Source organism: Phyllostomus discolor, chromosome 4 (assembly GCF_004126475.2).
Source record: "Phyllostomus discolor isolate MPI-MPIP mPhyDis1 chromosome 4, mPhyDis1.pri.v3, whole genome shotgun sequence".
Classification (NCBI taxonomy): domain Eukaryota; kingdom Metazoa; phylum Chordata; class Mammalia; order Chiroptera; family Phyllostomidae; genus Phyllostomus; species Phyllostomus discolor.
In genome coordinates, this window is record NC_040906.2 from 2,599,095 (window position 1) to 2,611,592 (window position 12,498).

At 65.3% G+C, this 12,498-nt stretch overlaps 1 protein-coding gene across 2 annotated transcripts; it reads left to right on the top strand.

Annotated features, from left to right (window-relative positions):
• Positions 1-3,220: 3,220 nt before the first annotated feature.
• Positions 3,221-5,696, top strand: GBX2 (gastrulation brain homeobox 2). 2 transcript variants are annotated; one of them, XM_028510647.2, is made up of 3 exons: positions 3,221-4,153; positions 4,919-4,955; positions 5,159-5,267. In XM_028510647.2, exons 1-3 carry the CDS (start codon positions 3,631-3,633, stop codon positions 5,265-5,267), a joined length of 669 nt encoding a protein of 222 aa, XP_028366448.1. In that variant the 5' UTR covers positions 3,221-3,630. The 2 variants fall into 2 exon arrangements, with proteins under 2 accessions (XP_028366448.1, XP_028366447.1); XM_028510646.2 differs by lacking the exon at positions 4,919-4,955 and having other exon boundaries at positions 5,159-5,696.
• Positions 5,697-12,498: the final 6,802 nt, after the last annotated feature.

Sequence of the window (12,498 nt, forward strand, 5' to 3'; positions counted from 1 at the left end):
CTCCACGCCCCCGAGACCCGGGCCTCCCACGCCGCCCCCTGCCCACGCCCACCCGCGACCTGGCCCCTGGCGGCAGCCGGAGCAGGCCGGTCTCGGCGGCCCCTCCTCTGGGCTGGACTCGGTGGGCCCGCTTCTTTGTGTGGTCAGCACTTTACTCCGGCTGCGCGTACACCTGCAGGCCGCCGCCGGCTGCCCGGGCCGGCCCGGAGCGCGGAGACGACTTAATTACCTTCCCTTTTTACGGACGTCTGAGGTTTTAAGTGGCTTAATGCGCTCCTGACACCAGCGTGGCACCCGCCGAGGAAAGTGCCCCTGGGCTGGGCCAACTTCCACCCGGAGGGAAGTTCTCTGGGAAGGAAAAAAATAAAAGTTCTGGGAAGCTAACTGGAGGACGCAGCGCTCCCCGCCGCGCGTCCCGCACTCCTCCTCATGGGCGGGGTGGGGAGGGGGCTCTTGGAGCGCAAGGTCTGTTCCGGGTGGCGTTCCCGCGCCGCCGGGGCCAGCGGAGGCGCTCAGGCCCTGCGCTTCCAGGCGGCTGCGCGCCAGGCAGGTAGGAGTCCAGAGGCTGGGGAAGACGTGTCCCTGTCGCTGGCTGCCCATAAATCTCTCTGAGGAGCCGAGGAAAAACTCTGAGGGCTTTTATTGCCCGCAGCCCCCACGCTCGGAGCGCCGTGCAGGTAGCGCAGGTAGCCCCGGATGGATCTTGTTAATCACTGCGAAACACAAGGGCCCTTTTATGAGGCGAACAGTAGTTTTCTAAGCAGTTAAGCCTCAGATGAGAAAATATTACCGCATTGCACTCGAGAAAAAGGCACACTAGTAAATAAAATTCATATTGATGAGAATTCTCTGAACTCACTAATAAAAGAAGATTAGTATTATAACCCCCGCAGTCAATACTTTGCATGGCAATTTATGGATGCAAGTAATACGCCATCAAATTATTTCAAGTGTAGCTATAATTCAGCGGACCTAAATCTTTTTTTGCTGAACTTTAAATGTGGAATCATCATCAAAATAATCAAAGGGGTTACCTGGCTCTCAGGGGGTAATCAGGGGACGGGAGTCCCTCGAACAATATTTTTACAGCGAAATGGCAACGTAGACGGCAAAGCTGGCTGTGTGGGACCCCTAGCAGCTCGCCCAGGCGGGCCAGCGTCAGGCAGGCGGCGGGGGGACCCGGCCGTGGCAGCGTGAGTCCGGCCAGGAGCGGGGCGTTCTCTCCCAGCGTTCAGAAAAACAAGTTCACCAGACCCCAGCCCGCGTGACGGTAACTACCTCCTAATGAGAGGGAGTATTTATGATGCTCATAAAGGAATCAGCCTTTTGCCCTGGGTTTCCATTTTTTTCCCCTTTTCCTTTTCTTCTCTGTCTCCTTGGCAGGAGTGCAGCAAGAGGGGTACAGCTTAGAGGCCCGCCCCACAGACACCTCCTTCCCCGTGGATCCCAACGGGAATTCACGTCCCCTGCGCCGCCTCGGCCGCCTCCAGGTCCCGGCGCAAAGGGAGCGGAGGCAATACGGGCAGCGACCTAATGAATTCTTTTCAAACCGCCTGCTGCCGCAGCCATCCATTACTGCGGCCTGGAGTGGGGAGCCGCGCTCCAGAGGGCTTTGTCCGGGGGGCGGGAAGGCGGGGCGGGAAGGCGAGGAGGGGGACGGCGGCTGGCGCAGGGCCCGCCTTTTCTCAGCACCCCCCACCCTCTCCCCTCCAGGGCCCTTTGGGTGGGCAGTGGGGTCTCTGGCCAGACTCGTGGGTGAGGAGGTGGTCTGGGATTAAGACGTCCCTGGGGAGCGTTGGGGTGAGAGCGAGAGAAAAAGGGAGAGAGAAAAAAAAGAGCTTCAAAGAATCGGGTCGATAAATTCATAAAGATCGATTTATCTTTATCTCCCAATTAAATGTGCTTGTAAGTGATACATAACACGTCCAACACGGGCCAACTCCCCAACCACTAGATTCTTCGCGTGAGCTGGTTTCTAATGGCCGGTGCAACGATGCCCTTCGCTCCCCTCCTCCGGAGCCCGGTGCTTGAACGCCTGGCCCCGGGACGCTGGAGCCGAGGCCCTGGAGGCGCGTGGAAAGCCCGCGCGCGCTGGCGCGCTCTGCACGGTCTACCCTTGGGATGAAATGATTCCGTTGTTAAAGGGACCACCAGAGCTGAAAGTTTTGTTTTTATCCTGGAAAAGGGGACGCGAACATTCCTAGCTCCCCTCTCCCCCCGCCAATTCTCCGACTCCCAAATTCTGGGGTTTTACCACCGTCCAGACGAGAGAAACATCTGGAGAGAATCGGCTCCATCCTGCAGGAGGCAAAGGGCAGCCGCGCGCCCTCGCGTCCCCGCGCTGGAAAGCAGGCGGCGGCGGCGGCGGCGGCGGCGTGAGCGCTCCCCCGGTTCTCAACGTGCTTAATTAGCGCCTATTTACCAAACGCAGCTTTTATTTGAGCAAACATCATAAAGCTTTCATCAGGATAATCTCACGTTGTACAAGCTGGGGGCACGGGAACTCCCCCCTTCCTCCCCGAGGATGGAGGAGATAAAGGACTCGCTTTATTATCATAATTATCGTGGCTGTTATTTTGGTGCGCGGAGGCGAATAGGTGCGATGATTAAGAATTGTCATGAAAAATGAGGACGGATCGCTCACGGGAGGGCCCAGCTCCGGATGGGGAAACCAGCAGCCTCCCCGCCCTTCGAGAAGCGGGAGGGGGAGGGGGTGTCCGCCAGGAGCAACTCCGCAGGTACCCCGCGGCGGGCGGGGGCTGTCAGCTCCCGGCCCGAGCCCCAGGGGCGGATCGGAAGCAGCAGGACCCTGCCCCCAACTCCGGGGACCCGGCCGGGACGCAGCGGCAGCAGCAGCAGCACCCAGAGCTAGGGTGAGCCGAGAGGTTCCGCGGAAAAGTAATAAAACGCCCTCGGCCCAGCCGTGGCGGGTCCTAGCCCCGGAAGCTGCCCTTGGAGGCGGCCCCGATGGGGCTGCCAGGCGCCGGATTCGGGCCTCGAGGGTGCCAGCGGCCCCTTTCAAGTTTGCGCGGCACAGCCGGCTCGGGCTCTCGGGCCCGCGCGCTCCGCTGGTGGCGCCTGCAGCCCGCTGGCTGCCAGCCTGGTGGAGGAGGCGGGGCTCCGCCTTCCCCCGCCCCTCCCGGCGCAGCCAATAGGTGGCGGCGCCCGGCCCCACGTGAGGACACCGCGGCCGGGCAGCTGGCAAAATGTGAATGAGAAAGAGGAGCGCGATTTAAAGGTGCTGGCGGCGCCCGCCGGAGACAAGTGCGCCAGCTTCGCGCGCTCCCCAGCGGCCCGCCGGAGGCTACGGACTGCCGGACGGACAGACGGACGGTCCAGGGCCGCGGAAGCGACGCGCGCAGGCTCCTACCGGCAAGAGGCGGGCAGCGGCTCCAGCGAGCCCGCCGCGGAGCCCGGGCGCCCTCTCCGCTCCGGGGCGCACGACCTCACCCCGCGTACCACCCGCAACCGCTGGGCATGCAGCGGGCCCAGGACTGAGCGGCGGCGGCGTTTGCTCTCCGGCTAGCGCTCCGCCGCTGCCCGACGGTGCTCCAGGTGCCCGGCGGGCTTCCCGGCGGCGGCGCGGCGCAGGGACTTTTCGGCTCTCGCTGGCCTCTCCCGAGCGCGTCTATGAGCGCAGCGTTCCCGCCGTCGCTGATGATGATGCAGCGCCCGCTGGGGAGCAGTACCGCCTTCAGCATAGACTCGCTGATCGGCAGCCCGCCGCAGCCCAGCCCCGGCCATTTCGTCTACACCGGCTACCCCATGTTTATGCCCTACCGGCCGGTGGTGCTGCCACCCCCGCCGCCGCCTCCGCCCGCGCTGCCCCAGGCCGCGCTGCAGCCCGCGCTGCCTCCCGCGCACCCTCACCACCAGATCCCCAGCCTGCCCACCGGCTTCTGCTCCAGCTTGGCGCAGGGCATGGCGCTCACCTCTACGCTCATGGCCACGCTGCCCGGGGGCTTCTCCGCGTCTCCCCAGCACCAGGAGGCGGCGGCCTCCCGCAAGTTCGCGCCCCAGCCGCTGCCGGGCGGCGGCAACTTCGACAAGGCGGAGGCGCTACAGGCTGACGCGGAGGACGGCAAAGGCTTCCTGGCCAAGGAGGGCTCCCTGCTCGCCTTCTCTGCGGCCGAGGCGGTGCAGGCGTCGCTCGGTGAGTCGGCAGCGCGCGCCACCCGGGCGCGAGTGCGGGAGGAGGCGGGGGCGAGCCAGCTCCGGGTTCCCGCTGGGGCCGAGGGGGAGAGGCCGAGCCCCCGCCCGACCCTCGCCCTAGCTACCCACCCCCACTCTCACTCCCCCTCCTGGAGAGCGGGAGGCCGCGGCCCAGTTGAGCCGCGGGGACCCCGGGGAGCATTTAAAGCAATGCAATAAGCACAGTCCCTGGACTGGGCTTGGGTGGGGGCGCATGTAGCCCCCATCTGGCGGTGAGTTTGACTAAGTCTCTCCCCCGCCGTCTGCGCCCCCCTCCTCTGAACAGGTCCGGGGTAGGTTCCAGCCTTCAGGGCGGGTTGGGCTCCGCGTCTCCCCAGTGCTGGCGCCTAGGGCGCCGAGACCCGTTCAGCCCCTTCCCGGGGCTGCTGCTCGCCGGGAGGATCGGATTCCCCCGAGGCTGAGCATCTGCGTGTTTGTGTGAACTTTTCCTCAGGCTCCTGAACTTAGGCTACCTTTGACCAAGGTTACCTGCTCAAAACAAAACAAAACAAAACAAAAGATGACCTGGGACCCGCACCTCCCAGAGCCCCCACTCTGGCTGCGGCGAAATGGAGGTCCACAAAATTTTCACGTTAAGGGGTAGGATCGTGAACCCCGCTTCCACCCTCGCCCAGCGCCCACCCGGGAGCCACAGAGGACGCTCGCTGGGGCCTCATTCCTCCTGCTACTTGGGCCTTAAGCTGCCAGAGGCAGGGAGGGTGCAGAGGCCGAGCGCCGGCCAGCCCCTTGAGTGATGGCTCTGGGCACAGGGCCTTCGCCAGTGGCCAGCGCCGTCCCCTCCTCTCCTTTGAGCTTTCTCACGGGTCTCCGAAGGGCAGGAAATGGCAATGTGTGAATGTCACAGAAAGACAATTCGCTCAGGGAGGAGCCGCTGGAGCCCAGTGGGAAGGGGAGAGGCAGGCCGGGGCGAGCGCTGTAATAAAACGCCGTTTGGTTTTGCTTTCAGTCGGGGCTGTCAGAGGGCAAGGGAAAGACGAGTCGAAGGCGGAAGACGACCCGAAGGGCAAGGAGGAGAGCTTCTCGCTGGAGAGCGATCTGGACTACAGCTCGGATGACAATCTCCCCGGCCAGGCGGCTCACAAGGAGGAGGACCCGGGCCACGTGCTGGAGGAGCCCCCGCCCAGCGGCAGCGCGGCGGGCAGCACCACGTCCACGGGCAAGAACCGGCGCCGGCGGACTGCCTTCACCAGCGAGCAGCTCCTGGAGCTGGAGAAGGAGTTCCACTGCAAGAAGTACCTGTCGCTGACTGAGCGCTCCCAGATCGCCCACGCCCTCAAGCTCAGCGAGGTGCAGGTCAAGATCTGGTTCCAGAACCGCAGGGCCAAGTGGAAACGGGTGAAGGCCGGCAACGCCAACTCCAAGACGGGGGAGCCCTCCCGGAACCCCAAGATCGTCGTGCCCATCCCCGTCCACGTCAGCAGGTTCGCGATTAGAAGTCAGCACCAGCAGCTGGAGCAGGCCCGGCCCTGAGGGCCCAGGGAGGGCCGCGCTGGAGGGAATCCAGGGTGCGCTGCGCCTCGTGTGGAGCAAAACTCCGCCACCCTCCCCCCCCACTGTGGACATCCCAAGTGAATCCAGAGGATCTCCATTAAACAGGCGTGCAAGACTGCTTTCGAAGGGGCTGCGGCTGCAGGCACACTGAGTATTTGTGACGCTCCCGGGCTCTGTGCGTACCTGTCTACACGGCCGGGGCGTCAGCTGCACTGGTCTGAGAGTTCCAGGACCCAACCGCCCAGTAACCTTCTCCGCTCGCGTTCCAGAAGAAAACCAAACCTCGGCCTCGACCCGCCACCCATAGCAGCCACCCGTCCATACTTTTCCAAAGGTAAACGTGACGTGCAAGGACTCACACCGGGGCTGGCGTTTCTTCTTTTCGCTTCTGTTCTGGCTTTTTTTTTTTTTTTTTTAGTGGACTGAGGAGCAGGCCTTTGGGGGCAGCCTGGAAATTTGCTTTGCTTTGGTCCTGCCTGGCTTTCTTTCCTGGGGTTGGGTGCCCTGTCCGAGCCGTGTCTGAAGCCCGTCTCTGTTGTGTTTAATTTATTTCAATGTAGCTTATTTTCGTATAACTTATGACATTTAAACAGTCCCAGTCTTGTGAATAATAAAAAGGAGAGAGAGAGGGAGAGAGAGAAAAAAAAAAAAAAACAAGACGCGAGGCTGGGTCTCATGAGTGTGTCCAGATTCGGCTGTTTGGGGGGCAGCTGCTCTGGGACCTGGACCGCGGGCACGGCCCCGGGGCCCGTCCTCCCCCGGCCGGAAGGCGCCTACTGGGTTGTCCGTTGGAGAGCAAGAGCCCCAAATGGGTGAGACATCTCAGGAAACCAGTTTTTCCCCTTGGAAGTCTGACATCCCCCTTTCTACGCAGCCGATCCAATACCTCGGAGGCTGGCGCGCGGGAAGGAGGGGAAAGCCAGTGGGTGTGGGTACCGGGGGCTCTGCCCCAGCTCCTGAGGTGCTACATCGACCAGGGCCAGGGGGGGGAACGCTTTTCCTTCGAAAAACTCCGGAAGGACGCGGCGCTCGCTCGCTCGCTCGCGGGGCAGGGCCGCGCGCCCGTAAATCAGGCGGAGGGTTACCTCCCGGCAGACGCAGGAGCCCTGCCGGCCAGGCCGGGCTTCCGGCCGCGCTCGGCTCCAAGGGGGAGGCGGGCTGGGAGCACCCGCGGGCCGGGCACCTCCCTCTCCGGGCGGGGTCAAGGGGGCGGGACCGGACCACCGACCCTCCTGGAGGGTGCTGGGGGGAGAGGACTGCAGGGCGGCTGGGGCAGGGCCGGGGGGAACTTGGGAACTGCCCGCCGCTAACGGGGCCGGAGGGGTGTGCCTGCATCCGCAGTCCCGCCCCACTCGGACCCCGGCCCATTCTGCCGGCTCCCCTCTGGCCCCGAAGAGCCCAACCAGACTCGAGCGCCTGGGCCCACCGGAGAGACTGCTGGGGACAGGACACGGGTGACCCAGGGGTGTGGAGAGGGTGAGCGCGGTGCGCGAGTCCTGAAGGCCTCAAACCACCAGGCCAAAGAGCGAGGAGGAGCCGGCGGCTCCGCCGGCCTCAGGCTCCGGAACGCAGGCCAGGGAGAGGGTGGCGAGCAGGCGCGCGCAGCGCCCACCGCGGTTCTGAGCCCGAGAAGGGGACCTGCGTCGCCGGTGGGTGGATACTAATATTGACTTAATTTATGCGGCTTGAAACACGCCACCTCCCCGCAGCAGAGGCGCATGGGGACCCAGGCTCGCTGCCGAACTTCAGGCCAAAGGTGAGGCCCAGGTGCAACCGAATTGCTGTTTCCGAGTGTTTCCACGATTCCCTGCACTGGCGAATGGCCCAGAATTGGGGTTTGAGCACAACAAAATGGGCTGGCTGGTCCTCCAAGGGCCTCAGCGGGGCCTGGGGCGCGGAGGGCTGCAGAGGCTCCTGCTGCTCCCCACCCAGCCTTCCGAGGCCTGCTGGCGGTGGGTGCGCCGGGTCCTTGCCTGCCCCGGCCCGAGATTCACCAGGCCCCGGGTCTGAGCGCCCCCAGGCAGCTGGTTGGCTCATCTGCTCCGGGCAGGTCTCCACTGCCGGCCCACTTCCACAGCAATGGAGACCGAGGGGACCCCTCCCCCACCCACTCCCACCCCCCACGTGCCTGGGCCGGTCAGTCCCCAGCCGGAAATGCCACCTGCACAGAACTGGGGCTCGTGGCCGCAGCCCACGCCGACCCGGGACCTGGAGAGCTGCACCCTCCCTGGTGGGGCGCCCCCACCCAGCATTCCGCTTCTGGGGGAGGAACCCTGGGTGCTGGAAGCAGGGCGCTCTCACAGACCCCGAGTGCGCCCCCCTCACCTTCCACCACGACAGGGGTCTCGCCCCTACCCTCCTCCCAAGGGCGGCGGCAGGGGTGGGAGGCACGAAGAGGCCCCCAGCCCGGGCTGCACGAACCCCAGGGGAAGGCGAGCTCCCTAGGAACGGGGGTGGGGGGGAGCCCCACTCCGGGGCCCAACTCCCCAGCTGCGTGCCCCTCGCCCCTTGGAAGCTGGAGGAGGAACGGGCCAGGGGCTCCGCCGGCCCTCCCGCCCCCCCCCCCCAAACCCGTGACCGCGGGGGCGCCCGGAGAGCGAGCCCGCCGCGGCGGCCGAGGCCGGGAGGCAGAGCAGGGAAGATAAACAAGCGGGGCTTGATGGCCGCTGTCATCACGGCCGTCATCATGGCTTTCATTCGGCTGCCTAATGAGTCACATCACAGGCAGAGAGAAAAATTGTCAATCGCCCGGGCCCTAATGAATTTTTTTTGCAAATTGTAATCAAGCCAGGCCGTCTCAGCTGGCTGATTAATGAGACCCACGAGGCTCGGCCAGCACCTCCACTTTTTATCCCATCCCGTCCTCCCTGCACTAAATTAACAGCAACTTGTCTGAGCTTCAAATTAACTCCCAATGATTAATTCTGATGGGGGGGCCTGAAGAATAGCTTGTTCTAATAGGCCCTGGCCTGAGATGCTGTTGGAAATTAATACACTTCCCCTTTGGCTGCCGGCTTTAATCCAAGGTTGGGCTTTGACATCACTATATTTGTTGTTACAATAAATTCCACTTACATCTGCAGATCAGATAATTACGCTTGGGAGCACCGTGGACCTTCATCCCCCCCCCCCCCCCCCCCCCCCCCCCCCGCTGTGCACTAGGGCCCTCTGGCCCGCTCCCACCCGTGTTTACAAACCCAAGCAGGGGTTCCAGCCCCCGCCCCCACCCCGCTGGAACAGCTGCGGGCGACCCTCTGCCCTCGCTCCCCTCCCCCCACCCTTTGGAGGACAGAGGGCACTTTGAAAACCTGCAGCCGCGTCTTCCCCTTCCGCGGCCCGGCCCCTTTAGATCCCTCCGGGGCGGCCTGCGGCCCCTCCCCCCGCTCCCTGCAGAGGGGAGGGGTTCCCCCTGGGAGGGGCCTGGGTCACCGGTGCTTGAACCTTCCCCAACCCCGTCCAGCTGGAATTTGGAGACTCGGTGCTGGCTCCCTCACCCAGCGTCGCTTTCTCCTCTTCGAGGGGGTGGGGGGGGGCGCCCTTTATCAGGGCCTGTTCAGCTAAACGGCGGGGTGAGGGGGTGGGGTGCGGGGGTGCTCAGTGTCCTCTGGAGCCCGGGTTGCCTTGGAGGACCAGCCGGATTGGAACCGGACCGCCTGCGCCAGGCCGCCCCACTCCGCGTGTAGCTGACACCGCCACCTGCACGACACGACGCGCTTCCTCCCCGGGGAGGCGTCCGCTCGCTCGGGCTTGCGTCCGTTGGTTCCGTTGGTTCTGTCGGTTCGGGCTTAATTAGCTTCATCATTTCAGCCGCATCGGGCGAGCCTGGCGGAGGCCTCCGCGCCTGCTCCCGCCAGCGCCCGGCCAGGCCCAACCCGGGCCGCGAGATCCCCCCTGGGCAGCGGGTTCCGGACGCGCCGGAAGCCAGGAGGGACACTCCGGCAGCCTCGGGATGTGGTCAGCACCCGGTTCCCAGCGACCTTGGGGCCTTCCCAGTTCCTGGCGGGCGGTCGAGTGCCTGCCCCTCGGGCGTGCCACCCGCGGCCTTGGCGCAGCTCTCGCCCGTGGGAGACTCGGGCGTCCAGGCGGCGGCGGAGCCACGTTGGGAAGGAGGCTCCTACGCACGAGCCCCTCTTTCTGTCCCCCTGGAACTCGGGCCTCGGTTCAGGTGCGCAGGTGGCCTGCTCGGACCTGCGGTGTGCCAGGGCCTCCCGGAAGCCCCCCCCCCCCACCCGCGGGCGGCACAGCCTCCTCCCCTCCAGCTGGGCGCCGGGGCTCTGGGGTACCCCGGCTCCGGGGTTGAGGGGGGAGCTGCTGCCGGGGGTCTCCAGGAGCGTCCTGGGCGAAGGGAGCAGGCATCCGTCTTCATCTCGGCCCCTTATGGTGCAAATAGGAGAAATATGGTCTTTGTAACCCAACGTGAATGCAAATCGCGCCGTGTGAGTAATAAAGCACCTGAAACCTCGGCGCACAAAAGCAACACCATATGTATGAAGACAACCTGCATACATTATAAATTACATCATAAAAATTGATGGCCTACTTGAGCAGTTCAGAACTGAGAGACCCAAGCTGACTTCCGTCCTGCCTGGCTCTGGGGAAGGGTCAGGAAGCGCCTCACCTCCAGGGGCCTCGGGTCGGAGCCCTGGGCTGAGAGCACCGTGCAGGCCCCGCGGCCCCGCGTGGTCGCACTGGGGGCTGCCGGCTCCGCCACAGGAGAGGTCCCCCCCCCCCCGCCGCAGGGGAGCCCTGCGAGGCCTAGTGCCCGCTGGGCACCAGGGGCTGCTGCCCCCAAAGACGCTCGGGTTTCTAGCCCGGGCCAACAGTCCCTGGAGCGCACCCCTTCCCCGGGAGCTGGCTCTGCGGCGGGCAGGAGTGTGTGCAAGTGTGCCATCTCCCCAGCGTCTGGCCCTGCCGGGCCCAGTGCCTCCGCTCTCCCAGATCCTGCACAGCCCAGTCCGACCCCCGGAGGAGCCGGAAGCGTCGGCCCCAGCGTCCAGCAAAACCGAGCCTGCACCTGTGGGCCCTGACCCTCCCACGACACCGCCCTCCGCCGGCCGGCACTTCTGATCTCCACTCCTCATCCTCACCCCTGGGTGGGGACTCTCGGCCTCGTCTCTGACCACGCACCTCACTCCTTAGCCCGAGGCCCCCTGTTTGGTCCCTGAGCAATCTCTGCACACACCCCTCGCGGAGCCACCCCTTCCGGTCTCCAGGATGAGCCCTCCGCAGCTCACCACGGCCCCCACCGCGCCTGGCCCGTGCGTTCTCCTCCCCGGGTCTGGACCGATGTGCACCCCGCAGTCCACCACCAGCCAGAGGTTTCCCCTACACGCATGTGTCTGGGCCCTGGACTACCCCTCCTATGGCTGCTGTCAGGTCCGCCCTCCCGGCCCCGCCTGGAACCGTCCGGACCGACTCCTGCGAGACCAGCCTGGCCAGGGAACTGAGGCCAGGGACCTGCCCGGACGGACGTCGTGGGCTGAGTGGGCCTCGGGGGAGAGGGAAACGAGGCCCCGTTGCACCGAGGTCCCGAGGCTGGACGGAGGCCCGTAGGCCGTCGCGGGGCGTGGCCACCCACCCCCTGGCGAATCCCGGCTCCGCTCCAGCCACCTTGCCGGCTGCGGTAACGCTCCCAGGCCCGGCGCGAAACTGGGGCCGGCGCAAGCTAAAGCCTGCGGCAGGGCGCAGCGTTGGGCGCGTTCGTCACGCCGGCCCCCGCCACCCCGCGCCCCCCCGCAAGCCTTCATCTCTTTATTTCCCCCACCGCTGGGTCCCTGGCGGCCTTTGTCCTGCCGGCCTGTCTCTGGTGTGGCCGCGCGTCCTCTTAAAGGACCCGGCCCCCCAGCTCGGGCTCAGCGGCCGCCCGGAATGACAAAGGCTGAAACGGGATTACACAGAACTGATCCTGTTAAGTCTGCCCCCTGCCCTGGCCGGGGCTTGCTCAGATCCCTCAGCTCCCGCCCGCTCCGCGCTCCCCACTCCCCGCCCCGCCCGGCCTCCACCGGGCACCTGGCCCGGCCCGGGCTCCGCAGGAAGCTGAGGCCTGGGGAGTTTGGAAGTGGCCGAGACTTCAAGGAGGGAACTCGGCCCCTGCCCTGCATGACAAAAGCTGGGGAGAGGGACTGACCCCACCCCCCGGGAAGGGCCTCCTGGCAAGGCAGGGGTGGGCACGGGCCGGCTGTCAGAAACCCTCGATGGGTGGTTCTGGGGGGCACCTTGCCGGCCACCTCTCCCACTGTGGCAGCCAGGTGGAGGGGGTCTAGGGTGCGAGTAGAACCAGGAAGCAAGGAGAACCAGGAGAGCTCTACTGCCCACTCACATCTCACAGCTGTGGGGGTCTGGGGGGGGGGCAAGCATGAGGCTCCCCCCCTGCCAATGGAGCAGCCAGGCCTCAGAGAAGGGGCTTCTGGCATGGGGCCCAGATCACCCCAAAACCCTGACCTCTCTCTCCGCAAGCCTTGGGTGCTGAGGCCAAGGCCGTGAGGGTGCACTCCAGCCCGGGGGTCAGGGGCCAGTGGAGCCGTGGGCCTGTGGGGTGAGAGCTGGAAGAGAGGCCGCTGGGGGGAAAGTGAGGGGGGGTGGCAGGGGGGAAAGCGCTCTGGCCCCTCTTGCTGGCGGCTGGGGGTGGTGGGCTGGGGCCTGGGGGTGCACGGTCCTGTTTCAAGTCCCCCTTTTCCTCTGTCCTGAGCGGAGCCCAGGCATTCATTTGAAACTGGGCAGGTCTTGCAGGAGAGGGCACTGGCGGGGGAGTCAGATCCGAGCAGAGACCCACCCCCCCTTAGCCAACCTGCACCA